The 18558-nt window shown below is 39.5% G+C and overlaps 1 protein-coding gene across 2 annotated transcripts in view; it reads right to left on the reverse strand.

Annotated features, from left to right (window-relative positions):
- Positions 1-11175: 11175 nt before the first annotated feature.
- CACNA2D3 (calcium voltage-gated channel auxiliary subunit alpha2delta 3) overlaps positions 11176-18558 on the reverse strand; it is a 1089122-nt gene continuing 1081739 nt past the window's right edge. The window contains exons 36-38 of one of the 2 annotated variants that reach the window (XM_060203104.1): positions 16383-16498; positions 16099-16178; positions 11176-11586 (exon numbers count right to left, since the gene is read on the reverse strand). In XM_060203104.1, coding sequence (XP_060059087.1) covers positions 11494-11586; positions 16099-16178; positions 16383-16498 — 289 coding nt within the window. In that variant the 3' untranslated portion in view covers positions 11176-11493. The remainder of the gene's footprint in view (positions 11587-16098; positions 16179-16382; positions 16499-18558) is intronic. The other variant, XM_060203105.1, reaches the window with a different exon arrangement.

The following is an 18558-nucleotide window of genomic DNA, read 5'->3' on the forward strand; positions in this document are numbered from 1 at the left end:
AAAGACCTACAATTGCCAAAACAATCTTGAGAAAAAAAGAATAGAACCGGAGGCATCACACTCCCAGATCTCAAATTGTATTATAGGGCAGTTATCATCAAAACTGCTTGGTACTGGAACATAAGTAGACACACTGACCAGTGGAGTAGAATTGAGAGCCCGGAAGTGAGCCCCCACACCTATGGACATCTAATCTTTGACAAAGTGGCTCAGACTGTTAAATGGGGAAAGCAGAGTCTCTTCAACAAATGGTGTCGGAAAAATGGGTTGAAACATGCAGAAGAATGAAACTGAACCACTGTATTTCACCAAATACAAAAGTAAATTCCAAGTGGATCAATGACTTGGATATTAGACCACAAACTATCAGATACTTAGAAGAAAATATTGGCAGAACTCTTTTCCATATACATTTTAAAGACATCTTCAATGAAATGAATCCAATTACAAAGAAGACTAAGGCAAGTATAAACCTATGGGACTACATCAAATTAAAAAGCTTCTTCACAGCAAAAGAAACCACTACCCAAACCAAGAGACCCCTCACAGAATGGGAGAAGATCTTTACATGCCATATATCAGACAAGAGTTTAATAACAAACATATATAAAGAGCTTGCCAAACTCAACAACAAGACAAAAAATTACCCCATCCAAAAATGGCGGGAGGACTTGGACAGAATATTCACCACAGAAGAGATCCAAAAGGCCAAGAAACACATGAAAAAATGCTCCAAGTCTCTGATTGTCAGATAAATGCAAATAAAGACAACAACAAGATACCACTTCACTCCTGTGAGAATGTCATACATCAGAAAAGGTAATAGCAGCAAATGCTGGAGAGGGTGTGGGGTCAAAGGAACCCTCCTACACTGCTGGTGGGAATGTCAATTGGTCCTACCTCTGTGGAGAACAGTCTGGAGAACTCTCCGAAGGCTAGAAATGGACCTACCCTATGATCCTGCAATTCCTCTCCTGGGGATATATCCTAAGGAACCCAACATATCCATCCAAAAAGATCTGTGTACACATATGTTCTTGGCAGCACTATTTGTAATAGCCAAAACCTGGAAGCAACCCAGGTGTCCAACAACAGATGAGTGGCTGAGCAAGTTGTGGTCTATATACACAGTGGAATACTACTCAGCTGTAAAAAAACGGTGACTTCACCATTTTCAGCCAATCTTGGATGGACCTTGAAAAAATCATGTTGAGTGAAATAAGTCAGAAACAGAAGGATGAATATGGGATGATCTCACTCTCAGGCCGAAGTTGCAAAACAAAACACAGGTAGAACCTGAAATGGAATTGGCGTATGGCGCCAAAGTAAAAGACTCTGGGGTGGGAATAAAAAAAAAAAGTAGTGCTTTACAACATTCTTATGTTACAGGGTATAGTTCCACAGTGCACCTACCACCAAAGTTCTGCATACCCATCCTCCCAACCTAAAACACCACAATTCTCACAAAGTTGAGCAGATAGTTTGTCTATTTTTTTAATCCATGTATATCTGATCTCTAAATTCCACATATGAGTGAAACCATCCAGTATTTGTCCTTTATCCCTTTAATTAGTTTGCTAAACACAATCACCTCCACTTCCAACCATTTTATCCCAAAGGACACACTATCATCTTTTTTTTTTTCTTTTCTGCTACAAAGTAATATTCCATGTAGTACATTTCCCATAACTTCTTTAACCATTCATCTGCCAGTGGGCATTTGGCTGCTTCCCCTCTGATTATTTTAAGTAATGCAGCTACAAATATAGACTGATGCATCTCTTTGAATTAGTGTTTGTGTGTTTTTTGGATAAATAACTAAGAGTGGTATTGCTGAATCATAAAGCAATTCCATTTTTTTTTGTTTAAGGACTCTCCATACAGTCTTCCAAAGGGGTGATACCAGTATGTATTTTCACCTACAGTGAAAACAACTTTGCAATACCTGCTGTTTCCTTTTTTGTAGATGTAGGCCATTCTCAGAGGTGTGAGGTGGGATCTCACTATGGTTTTACTAGGTCTTGATAAATGTGCAAGACCTGAAGTGAAATTAACTTCTGGATCATAACAGCAAAGTGAATTAAACATAGTATCTGTGCCCTAGCCAATGGGGGACTTCAAATTCTGGCTTTTGTGCCATCCACCTGTGTGCATTAGGCCCATCTTTAGATGTATTTTTTTTTTCCACAGAGCAGTGCTTAACTCTGTGGTGAATGGGATTGAACACTGGATCTTGGAGTTTCAAACATGAAAATCTCTTGCATAACCATATAACCACTATGCTATTTCCTAGTCCCCAGCATGTACCTTCTCACAGCTTGTGCCCACTGGCCTTGTGAGCAAGGGTGTGACAAAATTAACAGGAAATGTTCTTCATAGTCAGAGCTCAAGGAATGGTCCCATTGGCTCCATCAGACTTATCCTTCTAGCTTGGCTGTTATGTAGTGACCTGACTATGTAGCACATTTGAGGATGAGATAGAATTATCTATAAACATAAGGATCTCATGATTGTAATTTAGCACTTTCCTGGTCACTCCATTTAGTAGTAACATAGTATACCTGGTGACAATATCTTATTAAAAAGATGCCACTCAAATATTTTATCTCTTATCATGAGTTTGTAGTTAAGGGCCTAGAGTGGGGAAAATTCCAATATGGTGTTGTCTGTCAGAGGATTTTATAATGGGATTTTTGTAAACAAGATTCTTGGCAGCCTAACATAATGGAGTAGAGCATAACATAATGGGACACACAGGGCTACAAGTTTGTGGCCCCACAGTATGACACACACTAAGGAGAGTGACTGTAGAAAGCAGTCACTGCTGGCAGTAGCAACGGGATTTTATGCTTTGCTATATTGAATGTAATTGTGGGAATGGAGATGATAACAGATTGTTCAATTATATTATATGATGTGTCCCCATCACCTTATAAGAGTAGCAATAATACTAGCCCATTAGAGTGAGTTATTCTCTTTGCATTTGCAGTTACTTGAATATAAAGGCACAAAATGAGAGGAGGGGTCTCATTGTGTTTGAAATAATGCTAGACTGTATGGTGTTAGGCAAAAACTACAGCAGTTACCCTTGTACTTATAGGAGCTTGATGTTATTTTAAACACTTTTTGTACCCTCATCTGTGGATGGATTTATAGTATGTAAAGATATTGCCGATACATTAGGTTTTGAGAGTGTCAGAACAAGTGATATTTCCTTTTTTTTTTTTTGTTACTTTCTTCCTTTTTTTTTTTTTACCAGAACATTGTTCAGTTCTGGCTTATGGTGGTAAGAAGGATTGAACCTGGGACATTGGAGTCACAAGCATGAGAGTCTGTTTGCATAATCTTCATGCTATCTACCCTCTGTGATATTTGCTTTTTAATTTTTTTTCCTGGGAAGCTGGGCGGTGGCACACCCAGTTAAGTACACATAGTACCAAGCAGATGGACACAGCAAGGGTCCAGGTTCGAGTTCCTGGATCCCCACCTGCAGAAGGAATGCTTCACTAGTGGTGAAGCAGGTCTGCAGGTGTCTCTCTTTTTCTTTCCCTATCTCTCTCTCCTCTCAATTTCTGTCTGTGCTATCCAATACAATGGGGAAAAAAGGCTTCTAGCAGTGGATTTGTTGTGCCAGCACTGAGCCTGAGCAATAACACTGGAAGCAAAAAAAAAAGTCCCTGTGAATTCTCTATCACCTATCTATCATCTATCTATCTATCTATCCATCCATCCATCTATCTATCTATCTATCTATCTATCTGTCTATCTATCATCTATCTATCTTTTGCTACCGGGGTTATTGCTGGGGGTTAGTATCTGCACAACTCCACTCTTTTTCCCTTCTTTATTATTTTTTTTCCTGATAGAGGTAGGGAGGAAAGAGGAAGGAGAGGGATAGAGAGACAGAGAGAGACACACACACAGAGAGAGCAAGAGAGAGACAGACAGAGAGAGAGAGAGAGGAGGGACCTGCAACACTATCCCATCAATCACGAAGCTCCTCCTCTGATGAGGACTGGGAGCTTAAATCCAGGCCCTGGTACATGGTAAGCTGTATGTTCTACTTCCAAGCATTGTACACTGAATGTGTGTGTGTGTGTGTGTGTGTGTGTGTGTGTGTGTGTGTGTGTGTAAATTTATTTATTTAGGAAAGACAGAAACTGAGAGGGAATGGGGAGACAGAGAGGGAAAGGGAAAGTGAAATACCTGCAGCACATGTGAAGCTCCTCCCCAGGCCCTCTACAGGTAGGAACTCGGGGCTTGAACCCAGGTCATGATTCATGGTAATGTGTATGTTCTACCAGGTGTACCACTTCTCAATCCCTGTAGACTTATTTAATGATTTTTTGTTTTATTTTTTATTTATTGGATAGATACAGAGAGAAATTGAGAGGGGAGAGGGAGACAGAGAGACAGAGAGGGAAAGAGACAGAGAGACATCTGCAGCCCTGCTTCACCACTCATGAAGCTTTCCCCCTACAGGTAGAGACCAGGGGTTTGAACCTGCGTCATTGCACACTATAGTTTTTACACTCAACCAGGTGTGCCACTGCCTGGCCCTATTTTTTTTTAGAGGTTTATAATTCTTTTTTATTATCATTGTTTTTATACTTATTTATTCCCTTTTGTTGTCCTTGTTGTTTTATTATTGTAGTTATTATTGATATCATTGTTGTTGGATAGGACAGAGAGAAATGGAGATAGGAGGGGAAGACAGAGAGGGGAAGAGAAATATAGACAACTGCAGACCTCCTTCACTGCCTGTGAAGCGACTCCCCTGCAGGTGGGGATCCAGGGGCTCGAACCGGGATCCTTATCCTGGTCTTTGCGCTTTGCGCCACGTGCGCTTAACCCGCTTAACCCAAGTCCCCGAGGTTTATAATTCTAAGCTCTTTTGTGAGGGTATAGCTCCACATTTTTTAAATGTGTTCTCATTTCACTTGCTGTTGCATTTTTTAAAATATTTATTTTCCCTTTTGTTGCCCTTGTTTTATTGTTGTAGTTATTATTGTTGTTGTTATTGATGTAGTTGTTGTTGGATAGGACAAAGAGAAATGAAGAGAGGGGGGAAAACAAAGAGGGGGTGAGAGACACCTGCTAACACCTGCTTAACCGCTTGTGAAGCGACTACCCTGCAGGTGGGGAGCCGGGGGCTTGAACCGGAATACTTAATCTGGTCCTTGGATCATGAGTGTAAATAAACATGAGTGTACTCACCACCAAAGTTATAGTGTCATCATGGACATTCACTATCTAGGCCATTTCTCCACCTAGACTAGTGGGAATAATTAGTAAAATTCTACAATTAGTAAAATTCAACAAGCTCCCACTGCAGCCCCAAAGCACCTGTGTTCCAATAAAATCTTGAAGGCACTGGAATTTGAATTTCAAATATATTTTCACATGTCACAAAATAGTGACAGTTTTTTCTCCCCCAAACATTTAAAAATGTAGCTATTAAACTTAGCTTGCAAAGCATACAAAACAAATGGTGGGCTGAGTTTCACATCTGGGCTTGGAATTAAAAAAAAAAAAAAATCACAAGAAGGATATTTTGAGATGTATGGAAATATACAGTTCAAATTTCAGTGCTTTTAAAATGAAACTTTATTGGAACGTCAATGTTTTTGGTGCTAGAAAGGTAGAATTAAAATTGTAGCAACAGAGGTTATATGGCTTAAAAAAGCTAAAATATTCACTTGAACCCTTTATTGAAAAGTCTTTCCATGGCAAGGAATGGGGGATGGAGATAGCTCACTGGTACAGCACAGGATTTAAATACCAGGGACCCAGCTTCAGTCCTTAGAGATGTATGTACCTGCCCCCCTCCTCTTTCTCTCTGTGTGTATGTATGTATGTATATGTGTATATGTATATGTGTATATATATATATACACGCCATGGAAAAATGGGCAAATACATACAAATATAGATGACAGATAGTTACAGAAATAATAGTTAACCCATCTATGCAGCTGTGGGAGAACTGCTGTAACTTTCAGTAAAAGGAGTGAGGATACAGAACTCTGGTGGTGGTAACAGTGTGGAATTATACCCCTATTATCTTACAGTTTTGTAAATCAATATTAAGTCACAAATAAAATTACAAAAAAATGGTACAAGTGCTATGGGAATTTTTTTTTTTCATACATCAAATACTTCCTGGGTATTACTGAAGTTGAAGAACAATTGCAGGCATCAAGGGACAAGGCAGTGAACATGGCAAATGAGGCCCATCTTCATAGGGAGTGGGGAGGGAAGAGGTGAAGTAGAGACGATGAGAAAATTCTTGGGTGCCAAGTGGGAGTCCACAGAAGCCTGCTAGATGAGAAGGAGCGTGACATCTAAACATGTTACTGTCTAATGGGTGGGGGTAGATAGTATAATGGTTATGCAAAGAGACTCTCATGCCTGAGGCTGGCTCCAAAATCTCAGGTTTAACCCCCTACACCACCATAAGCCAGCGCTGAACAGCGCTCTGGTAAAAAAAAAAAAAAGTCTAACGCAGTTGGATTTCTGCTGCTGAATTAAATCCTATTTATTTTTTTGACAACGGGGTTATCGCTGAATCTCTGTGCCTGCATGAGGAACCTATCACTCCTGGTGGTCATTTTTCCCCTTTTTATTTTGCAGAACAGCAAGAAAATGAGATGGGCAAGAAAGAGAGGGAGAGAGAGAGACCTGTAACACTATTTCACTGCTTGTGAAGCTTCCCCTATGGGTGGGGAGTGGGGTTAGAACCTGGATCCTCCTGCTTTACTGTGTACTTTACTGGTTGCACCACCATCCAGCCCCTGAATTAAATCCTAACCTACTTTTATTATTTTTTTCACAGTGTAGGAGATTCCTAGCATTGATGGAACAAGTATCCACAATTGGGGTGTCACATGGGAGTAATAATCACAGAACTTGTTCATCTGAAATGACAGAATCCTCCATGGACGCTAAAAGGTTAGAGGGGAAGGTCTTGGCTTTGCCACCATTAGAGTGTATGGCTGAATAGTTTTCATTTATTGGCACTTTTGTGGGCTTTATAGGGTGGCACACAGCACTTCCCTTGCTTGGAATTGTTTTGAGACATTGGCCCATGTGCCCTGGGGGTGTGTATGTGTCAAAGTTGCCCAGAGTTTGCAGGCACTGGGAGGTTTAAGGGAGGTGGTGCCCACAAAACTCCCACCAGGAATTGTGGTTCTGGAAAGCTGAGCACTCAGGCCAGAAGTGCATTAGCAAGAATGCCCCCAGTGTACATTCTAGTATGTATGCAGGAAGTGGAAGCATCTTCACGGAGCTGCAAACTGGAGACATTACAAATGGCCCCCAAGGGTGTGTTAAATTGTTACAGCTTCCTATATTGATAGTAATAAAACTCTGCTCTTCTGCCTGTAATTTCAATATCCTTTTAAATTGTGAGACCCTTACAAGAAGAGGAAAAATTCTCTATAGTATGCTACCATTTAAAATTTAAATAATAAGGTTGTTTTCCTTGTCCTAAACTACTTCACACATGAAGTGGTAGTTTATGCCAACACCAGTTCTATCTTATTTCAGTGTAATATGTTGTCCTAATGCTGTGTTCTCTTTGAGACTGCTAATGGAGCTTCTCTGTTATGAATATAAGGGTAGATTCTTCTCTATTATGAATATAAGGGTAGGAAAAAGGGGGGCACTGTGTCCCAGGAGGCACTGGACCCTCAAGTGTGAGGTCCTGAGTTCAATCCCTAACAGTACATGTACCAAAGTAATGTCTTGTCCTCTTTCTCTCTCTCTCTCTCTCTCTTCCTGTCTTTCTCATTAATAAATAAATAAATTCTTTAAAAGGAGGGGCCAGCAGTGCACCCAGCTGAGTGCACATGTAACAGTTCACAAGAACGCAGGTCCAGCCCTCTGCTCTGTACCTGCAGGGAGGAAAATCTCATGAGTGGTGAAACAGTGAGTCAGGTGTCTCTCTGTCACTGTCTCTTTCTCCTTCTTCCCCTACAATGCCCTACCCTATTATTATTATTTTTACCACCAAGGTTATGGTTGGGTTTTGGTGTCTATGCCACTTCATCACTTCCTATGGCAAAAAAAATATTATTTATTTTTGATAGAGAGAGAGGCATTGAATAGCTCACCAGTGGAGTGCCTTGCCATATGCCCAGTCCAGGTTATAGCCCAGGCACCTCATAGGGGTGACATAGCACTGGGGAAAACTCTAGTGCTGTGATGCATCTTTCTGTATCTCTCTGAATGAAAATGTGACCAGTGAAATTGTGCAGGTATAAGGCCCTATGTCTTTAAAAAATAAGAATACCTGGGTACCTGTCCTAGAGAGTCAAGATTTATGAAAGCAATAGAGTCTCTTTGAGGAGAGTTTGAGAATCACAACTCTGAACTGTCATGAAGTATCTATCAATATATAGATATTGCCCTTGTCTTTGTTCTTATAGGAGTTTCACCATTCTGGGTCCACTTTCTTCAGACAGAAAGAAACAGAGGGAGAGTGAAAGATACTATAGCAGTGAAGCTTCTCCTGGTTCAGTGGGAACTTGGTTTGAACCTAGGTCATATAAAGGGCAAAATAGGAATAGCATCCAGGTGAGCTATCTTGTTGGCTCTATATACTTCTTTTTTAAAAATCGTTGCTTTATTGGTGGATTAATGGCTTACAGTTGGCAGTAAAATACAATAGTTTGTACATGCATAACATTTCCCAGTTTTCCACATAACAATTCAATCTCCACTATGTCCTCCTCTGCCATCATGTTCCAACTCTGAACCTCCTCCCCACCCCAGAGTCTATACTTTGGTGCAATAGACCAAAAAATGCTTTTAATTATCTGGCTAGCTAAAAATTTACTTAAGCCTTGTCATGATGGTCAACCTGAACCCTCCTTTACCCACTCTAGAGCCTTTTACTTTGGTGTAATACACCTCTACATTGTTCTTATTGAAGTTTTAGAACAGTGGCTCTGGCTGTTATGTGTGAGGGATTTCTTGAGTGGAAGTATATGCAGGTCTAGCATCTTAGGTTGGGGTGGGGCAGGGACAGTGTCTTGAAAGAGGTTGGTAGCAGCAAGAGGTTGGGGGCTGGACTGCAGGCAATGAGGTGGCAATGGTAAGGGTACTTCTAAGGTTTGGGGTTAGAGGCCATCAGAAGGCAAAGTATCCAAAGATTCCCTGATTTTCCCACCAGATACATTAAGTCTGAAAAATTGGCAGATATTCAAGTAAATAAATGAAATACCAGTTGGTTGGAAACACTGATGAGAAGCTGGAGTGCTAGGTGGGTAGACCATTCATAAGGGTGGCAACCTCACAAAGCCACTTGTCAAAATTGTGCTAACTATGCCACCTATCATGCAATGAACTGCATGCCACACACTGCCTAGAATAGGGACTGAACTTATCGTGAGTAGAGGCAACACAGGAAGTGACATTATCAATATTCACATTATACATATTTTGCAATTTTACTATTCATTTACAAACAACGTGACATAATACACATGCCCTATCAATGTCAATTCTTTAGAATTATTATGGAGAATGACAAGTCATGTATTGACATTATTATATACTTCCCACCTGCAGGGAGGTCACTTCAGAATCTGCAAAGCAAGTCTGCAGGTGTTTCTTTCTCTCTCCGGTGGAGTGCCTTGCCACATGTCCGGCCCATCTGCCTCTCCCTGCCTCTCTCTCTCTCTTCCCTCCCTATCTGCCCCTCCTCTCTGAATTTTTCCCTGAACTATCCAGTTTAAAAAAATGGAAAAAACAGCCACCAGAAACAGTGGCTCTGTAGTGCTGGCACTGAGGCCCAATGATAAGGCATAAGGAAAAAAAATAGAATCCACCATAAATTTGACTGTTTAGAGGAAACAGAATGCATTTATTTATGTATTTATCTACCAGAACACTGTTCAGCTCTGGCTTATTGTGTGCTGGAATTGAACCTGAGACTTTTAGAACTTCATGAAAGATAGTCTCTTAGCATAAATATACTATCTCCCTAGCCCCACAATGCATCTTGATATTTGAGGAACAAATGAGTTCATGAATTACTCAGTGCACAGAATTGAGTACTATCATTGAGCAGAATGATCAAATGTAAGAAGCACATTGATAAAATTTTGAGAGCTTAGTGTTACAGCACTGCTAGATTGTTAAGAACACTGGAGAGACAGGAATTTAAAGAAGTACAATAATATCGAATTGCTATTCCTATAAACACCACCATCATTTTATAATAAGGCAGTATAACATCAATTTTTTTCCTAAAATGCCAACATCATTAGGTGGCTTTTAAAAATATTTTATTTGTTTATTTATGATAGAGACAGAGAGATTGATAGGGGAAGGGGTAGTTGAGAGGGATATAGTGATAGAGAGAGAGAAACCTGCAGCATTGTTTCACCACTCATGAAGCTTCTCCTTGCAGGTGAAGATTGGAGGCTTGAACCCCATCATTAAGCACTGTACTGTGTAAACTCTATCTAAGTGGACCAGCACCTGCCCCTCTGCAATGTGGCATTGTAATAAGACTTTTAGATGCCTGTCCTCTATAATAACAAGGCATTCTTGATTTTGTGGAGATGTGAGAAAGACTCCTTTTTTTTTTTTTTGGTAATGAAGACCCAGTGGAAGCTGTTTTAATTCAAGAGTCCATGCTTTGGGAATGCTTACAGGGCAGGGTAGCTCCACATCTTGCAATACTTGAGATCTAATTGCATTTCTAACTTGTGTGTGTGTGAGGAGGAAGCCAGAAGGCAAATGCTCAAGAAATAAGTTTGACAGTCATGTGTTGTCATTGTTCTTTTCTCCCATCAAGTCATCTCTGAACAGTCCCTAGAATTTATGACTTCTTTATTTCTATTCCCAAATAGTTCAACACTTGAATATTATGGGACTTGTGTTTTCATCCAAAATGATGATTTCTATTGAAGTTGAACTCAAGCAAATTCAGAGTTCCATGTAATAAACCCTTCCCATGTAGTTGAACTTTTGATTTACTTCTGTAAATGTTTTTATAACCAAGAGGGAAGCATCTAAACAACGGCTAAATATTTGTCTAGAATCTGCCTCAGAGAAGGCTCTGCCAACAGCCTCCCTTCCCTGGCATCTGGAATCGGTGACTAGCTCCTTTTTCCAGAGTGAATTCTCAGCAACCAAGTGGTGATAAAAAGTCATACAAGGAAATGATGATTTTAATATACTTTATTTAAAAAGTACATGGTTCTTAAATTGATATCCATGGGTTCCAAGCAGAAGGGACATTGCTCCTTGGCAGCCCCATTTCTGATGAAGGATGAATAATCATGAGGCAAACTCACATTGCATGACTGGCAAAGTAAAAAGATAACTTTGATTTTTGTCAACATATTTTTTAAGTTTATATCACGCACAGTTTAAAATGAAATGCTGATGGTTGGACTATATTTTCATGTTGCCTATGTTGCACCATATTTTGGTTCACAGTTTATCCATAACTTAGCATGCCAAGAGAACTTCTCAATGTCACCTTGAGAAGAGCATCAAAAGTAGAGGGAACAGCACAAGGACCACCTTGGCCTGAAGGCTGGATACACCTCCACACTCCCTTGCATTCTCCTGTAGGGCAAAGCAGTATTGGTTACAATAGTGAAGAAGTCCAAGAGAACTTATACTTTCCACTCTGTACTGAGCCTTTGCATTGCCTCCCACATTCAATCAAAGAACAAAATCTTTTGTGATCTAGACAACGTAAGGAAAAGGACTTGTCTAAATGTCATCAAGTTTGTGACAAGAAGCTCTGATTTCAGTTGTCCATGTGTAGCAGCCAGGCTGTGGTGTACTTGGTTGAGTGCACAGATTACTATGTGCAAGACTTGGGTTAAGCCCCTGGTCTCCACCTCTTGCTGGAGGGAAGCTTCATGAGCAGTGAAACAGTGCTACAGGTGCCTCTCTCTTTCTCCTTATCTGTCCTACCTGCCTTTTCTATTCCTCTCTATCATACACAATAAAAAGTAACCTCAGTTTCCCATGTGTAAAATATTCAAACCCTTATGTAGGACATTCAAGAGTTGAAGGTATATTGTTATACATAACTGTTGTGGTCAGATGAGAAAAGTAAAATATTAGCCTTCTAATTTTACCCTGGCTGAACATAATTAAAGGATCTTATCATTTCCTCTTATTAAAAAGTTTTTATTTGTGTATTTATGTATTTATTTTGATAACAGGAACTGAGAGGGAAGGGGAAGACAGAGGGAGAGAGAAAGAGAAACACCTACAAGCACTACTTCACCACTTGTGAAGCTTCCCCCCTGTATGTGGGGACCATGAGCTTGAACTCAGGTCCTTGTACATGGTAATAAAGTTGACTCTTCTTTTTCTTTAATCTGGGCTGTCCACATTCATGAACTCAAACAAGTAGGATGTTGCTTGGGTCAACACTTGGATGCACAACTGCATATCTATGGAGGGGACTACAGGGACCATAAAAAAACATAAATTGATTTTGGCATGAGAGAAGCTTTGGGGAGAGTGTCCTGGGGGCCAAGCACTTGGTTAAGTACACAAACTACTAAGCTCAAGGACCTGAGCAAGAATCTAGGTACAAACCCCTGGCTCCCCACCTGCAAGGGGCAAGGTTTGCAAGTGTTGAAGCAGGTCTTCTGGTGTCTCTCTTTCTCTTTCCCTCTCTATCTCCCCCTCTTCTCTCAATTTCTTTCTTCTCCAAATGGAAAAGATAACCACCAGGAGCAGTGGATTCCTAGTTATGGCACCAAGCCCCAGCAATAAACCTGGAGGTAAGAAAGAAAAAAAAAGCAGGGATAGATAGCATAATGGTTATGCAAAGAGACTCTCATGCCTGAAGCTCCAAAGCCCCAGGTTCAACCCCACCAACACCTCTCCCCCCATAAACCAGAGCTGAGCAGTGCTCTGGTAAAAAAAAAAAAAAAAAAAAAAGTCCTAAAACCAATCTGCTAGAATTCAACAGGAAAAGGATCAACTAAAGTTAGGCTTGGAGAAAGTCAAATTACAGAGATTCTCAACAGAACAAGAGATTGGTACTACTAGTCTACCCCTGTCCCATTTTTCAAGAGCTCACTTTAGCTGCATTGTTTGTCATTATTTCCGTCAGGGTTGTTACTGGAGATTGGTGCCTATACAATGAACTCACCACTCCTGGAAGTCTTTTTATTTTAATTTTTTCTTTTATTTAATAGAAGATAAATTATGAAGGAAGGGAGTGACAGAGAGGGAGAGAGAGATAAAGACAGCTGTAATACTCCATCACCTGTGAAGCTTCCCCCTGCAGGTGTGGAACTGGGGGGCTCGAACCTGGGTCCTTGTACAGTACATTGTAACATGTGTGCTTAGCCATATGTGCCACTGTCTATCCCCCACAGCTCTTCTTTTTAATATTATACATATAAAAGAGTGCTTTACCTTTTGATGTGTAGCTATGTTTCAAGTTCTATAAACTGGCTATGACTTTATTATTTATCCCATAGGAAACTTATAATTTGTGTATAACTAAAGCAAGCCTGTTTTTCTTCCACAGCTTTCTGGTCTTAGATAAGAAATTTAATCTCTAGGTTTTATTGTGAGACCATTATTTTACCATTTAAGTATAATCCATGTTCTCCCCTTTGGGTACAGTCTCTGATATATACAATACTTTTAGGAGGGTTTGTTAGAAAAATGTCAATGTATTTTTCTATATAAAAATGCATCATGACTTTTCAGACAATCCAATATTATGTTCCACTGGCCTCATCTTACTAGATTTGAAAACTTAAACACTGCTATGTCTGAATAATTTTAAAATGATTGATTTGTTGAATAATAAGAAAGAAGGAAGGAAGAGAAAGAGAGAGAAAGAAAGAAAAAGATAAAGAAAGAAAGAGCCAGAGCATCACTCTGGTACATATAATAGCAGGAATCAAACTTGTGACCTCGCACTTAAGAAGGGTCCAGTACTCCATACACTGTACCACCTCCTGGGATGCTATTTGAATATTTACTGTAGATCTAGTTACCAGAGATAATTATCATATTAACTCCTAAAGATTTTTACTCTAGTGAATTAATTTATCTATATCTACTGTTCTGTTTTTAAATGAAATGGTTTTCATAGGAACTCATAATTGGGACTATTGTCTAGATTTCATTTAGTAGGAGTTTTCAATTGATTTTTAAAACATTTTATTGATTTTGGGTAGATACACAGAGAAGCTGAGATGGAAGGGTGAGACAGGGAGAGAAAGAGATACCTGCAACACTAATGATGTTTCCCCACCCCCGCCCCCTGCAGGTAGAGACCAAGGGCTTGAACCTAGGTACTTTTGCACCATAATATGTATGCTCAACCAGGTGCACCACCACCAGGCCCCTTCAATAAATGTTACTTTCCAAAGAACTTTCAGCACAATATATTGCTATGGAACTATCCTTTGAATATAAAAATATTCTACATTCCACATTCTGACATTATTATCTTTTCTAGAACTCAAATTGATTAACCTTAAAATTATTTTCTACTTAAAAATGAGATTAGCCTTTAGCAGACTCCTTTCATCCTTCCTTCCCCTCCATCCATATTCTCTTTCTCTTTCTTTTATTGCCACCAGGATTACTGCTGGACCTTTATGATTGAATGAAAAATCTAGCACTCCTTATTTTTTTTTCTCTTTTATTTGATAGAATAGAGAAAAACTATGAGGGTAGATATATAGGGGGAGATAAAGAAAGGCACTTACAGCACTGCTTCACCACTTGTGAAGACTCCTCCTGCAAGTGGGGACCAGGGATTTGAACCTTCATCCTTGTGTTTGGTAATGTGGGGCATTAATGGGTCCCGTGAGTGGTATTTTCAAACGTCTAGTCTCCCTATAATAATTTTCCTATAAAAATATCATTTTCCTTCATGATGGAGGTAAAGTTAATCTTAAACTTGCATTATTTCTTTAGATTCAAAAAAATTATGAATCTAGGAGAAAAAAAGCATTTTAGAGAGCAGTATTTATTTATTTAGTATTTGATAGAAAGGGAGAGGAATTGAGAGGAGAGAGGGAGAGAGACAGCAGCCCTGCTTCACCACTTGTGAAGCTTTCCCCTTGCAGATGGGGACCTTAGGGGTTCTTGAACCTGGGTCCTTACACACGGTAATGCGAGCGTTTAACCAGGTGCACCACTGACTGGCCCAGAAGCATTCTAATTCTTCTACATCTATGGCAACTTAACCTTTATCAGGTCGAAGCTTAATTTTTCTTTGATCATCACTTGGTATAAATAAAGTGCTTTTCTTAGAGAGTGTGAGCTAAAATGCAGTATAAATATTTTATAAGTGAAAATAATTATCTGAAAATATAAAAACAAACTAATAATAATATTAAACAAAGTGGTTTTATAGTTGAGCCTTTCTATGGGGGAGGCCTTGGAAGCTTATCATTTTACTTTCATAAACTGTGATTCTTGATCTGACATTAATATTGCCATTTTTGCTTTTAGCAGATTCCTTACAGATAAAAGGCTATCTAAAAATAATGAGGGGAAAGCAGATTCAACTACCATTTGAAATAAGTAAACAAGATGGTCAGAGTGACTTTGAGCACAAGAATGGAAAGTGATAAAATTGTAGTATAACCATAATAGGGAAGATAATAAAGAGACTTAAAATACACATGAGGATAATAAGACTATTAAGTACAGACTAAATAAAAAGACACGGGGAAATTCAAAGTAGAGTAAGTACCATTAGCATTTTGGTTTATTACTCTTTGATTTGCCTAAAAGGGACTGTTTCTTCAGACATAAAATATTTGAACTCTATTTTTTAATAAATATTTATTTACTTATTGATTTGATAGAGAGAGAGAGAAATTGAGAGGGAGGGGGAAATAGAGGAGGATAGAGACAGACACCTGCAGCTCTGCTTCACCACTCATGAAGATTTTCCCCTGCAAGTGGGGACCAGGGGCTTGAACCCAGGTCCTTGTGCACTGTAGTGTGTGTGTGCTTAATCAGGCGCACCACCACCTGGCCCCCACATTTGAACTCTAATCTTTTGACCATAGTAAGATTCTCATAGATAAACTGATGGGGAGAGAGAACAGGTAGGCTTTTCAGGTGTACCTCAGGATGAAATCCATGACATGATTCCGGACGCCTTCTGATCTTCTGAGCCTTTAACCGTTCACACTTAAGGGATTCATTATGTTGACTGTAGTTAAGGCTTATTTCCTCCTTACTCTTCATGTCAGAGGTCAAAATTTGGTACTAAACTCCCATCATAACTTCTGTCTCTCCCACAGTGGAATTACTAACATTTTCTCTTCTAACACTTCTCCCCCAGGTTTCATTGTGTTGGGTCCCCTTACCTGTGTCAGCCATAGTGGCTGGTCCCCCACACAAAAGGATATACCTGATTTCAATGGGTGCCATGGTGATGGGAGCCACAGACTCACAGAGGCAGCTGCTGTCCACCACCACCATGAACAGATTGCTGCTTGGGATCTGCTGGATGACAAAGGACCTGTTGAAACAAAAGGTACAGAGACAGTTACCCCTTTGGATAAGGAGAATTCCTCCTGTCCAGAGGTGATAACTATCAAACTGGGAATACAAATTTCCGAATAGTTGCTGCCTCTAGGTGTTTTGTTTCTTCTCCTTTTTCCTCAAATGAAGTGAAACTTTGTCATATTGATGACAAGAGATGAAGTAGACTTCCTAGATTCTTCCCTGTACCACTCTGCAGGATACCCATAACTGAGGTGCAATGGTTCCAATTAAATCAGTGCTACTTGATTAAGAAGTTCACCTCTTAACATAGTACATGCTTTTTTGCTACAAGGGCTGACATTCTGAGGCCAAGTGAAGTAAGCTTAGTGACAGCATCTCCCATCTACCTGCACCCCCCCCCATACACACAGTGAAATAAAATCATGCTGCCACAGAAATATTCTTTGACAAAAGCAAAATGGCAATGATTATTCAAAGGAAAAAATTAGAGATTAATCCCCCAATTAATTTTAAAAATGTATTTTATTTGTTTTGTTTTAGTGAGAGAGAAAGATAACACAGAGATAGAGAGAAACAAGAATACTGCTCAGCTCTGGCTTATGGTAGCTCCAAGGACTGCACCTGGGACTTTGGAGCCTCAGGAATTAAAGTCTTTTTACATCATCACTATGCTATCTTCTTTACTCAACCCCCAATTCTGTTTTTCTTCCTCCTAATCCTTATCCTTCTTCTGTCACCACTGGGACTTCACCACTCTGGTCTGACTTTTTTTAGACAGAAAGAGAAGAAAGAAAAAGGAACAGAAAGAAGAAGAGAAGAAAAGACACTATAGTACCTAGGTTCCCTCTAATGGAGTGCACTCAAACCTGGGCCAAAGCAGACAAACTCTACAAATGATTCATTGTAGAAAGGAACGCATATATGCTGGGTTGTTAGAAAAAGTCATGATGTATTTTTTCTATGTTTTCAATGAAAAAACGCATCATGACTTTTTATTTATGTCATTTCTCAATTGATCTTTTAATTTCAAGAAATCACAATTAAAATACCTAAAAGGAGTTTTGAAGGAACTTGAGTTAATGACTCTAAGAGTTATTCAGGCTAAATAATAATATAAATAAATCCGAATAACTATCAAATTGAGTTTTATAGTGAAGATGCTTGTCCTAGCTAGTATCATAATGCATGAGATGATTTAGAATAAAAGGCATCCTGGCAGATAAAAACAAGGGTTCAATCTCACTGAAAATTAGAGAAGTATTTGGTGCAGCAATTATAAAAGACAATAGGTGGTCCGGGAGGTGGCACAGTGGTAAAGCTCTGGACTCTCAAGCAGGAGGTCCCAAGTTCGATCCCCGGCAGCACATGTGCTAGAGCGATGTCTGGTTCTTTCTCTCTCTCCCTATCTTTCTTATAAATAAATAACATCTTTAAAAATAAAGTAAAAGACAATTAGGAGATTCTTCAAAAGAAATTTAAAAATGGTCTTACACCTTGCAATTTCACTATTGAGTATACACCTGGTGAGAATTAACTTACTGCCCCACAGAGCTGTGTGCATCCCACTATTCATTAAAGCATAATGGTGACAAACTGGGAAGGAACAAGGGGGCGGAGCTGTTGATGACAGTGGGAAGGAGAGGAGAAGCTTGGCAGGGAACAATTGGCAAGAGAGGTATGTCTTTAATCTGGGATGCTAAAAAGCTTCTTAAGGATAATACGTCCATCCACTCCTAACATGGTGGAGAACATAGAATGTTTTGCAAATGGGCAAAGAATATTCATATTCTTATTTTACAAAAGCAAAAAACAGGGCTCAGAGAGAATAAGTAAACACTTATATTTGTTTGTTGTCACTGAGGCTGTACCACTCCAAGTTGATTTTTTTTCAGGTAGAGATAGAGACAGAGAGAGAAAAGTATCCACAGTACTAAGGCTTCCTCTAGTACAGTGCAGGCTGGGCTTGAATTGGGCTGTGTATAAGACAAGGTAAGTGCACTATCCAGGTGAGCTATACTACTGGTCCTAAGCTAAGTAAGCTCTTAGGCAAACAACATGCATAAGACACCACTC

The sequence above is a fragment of the Erinaceus europaeus genome, chromosome 12, assembly GCF_950295315.1.
Source record: "Erinaceus europaeus chromosome 12, mEriEur2.1, whole genome shotgun sequence".
In the NCBI taxonomy this organism is placed as follows: Eukaryota; Metazoa; Chordata; class Mammalia; order Eulipotyphla; family Erinaceidae; genus Erinaceus; species Erinaceus europaeus.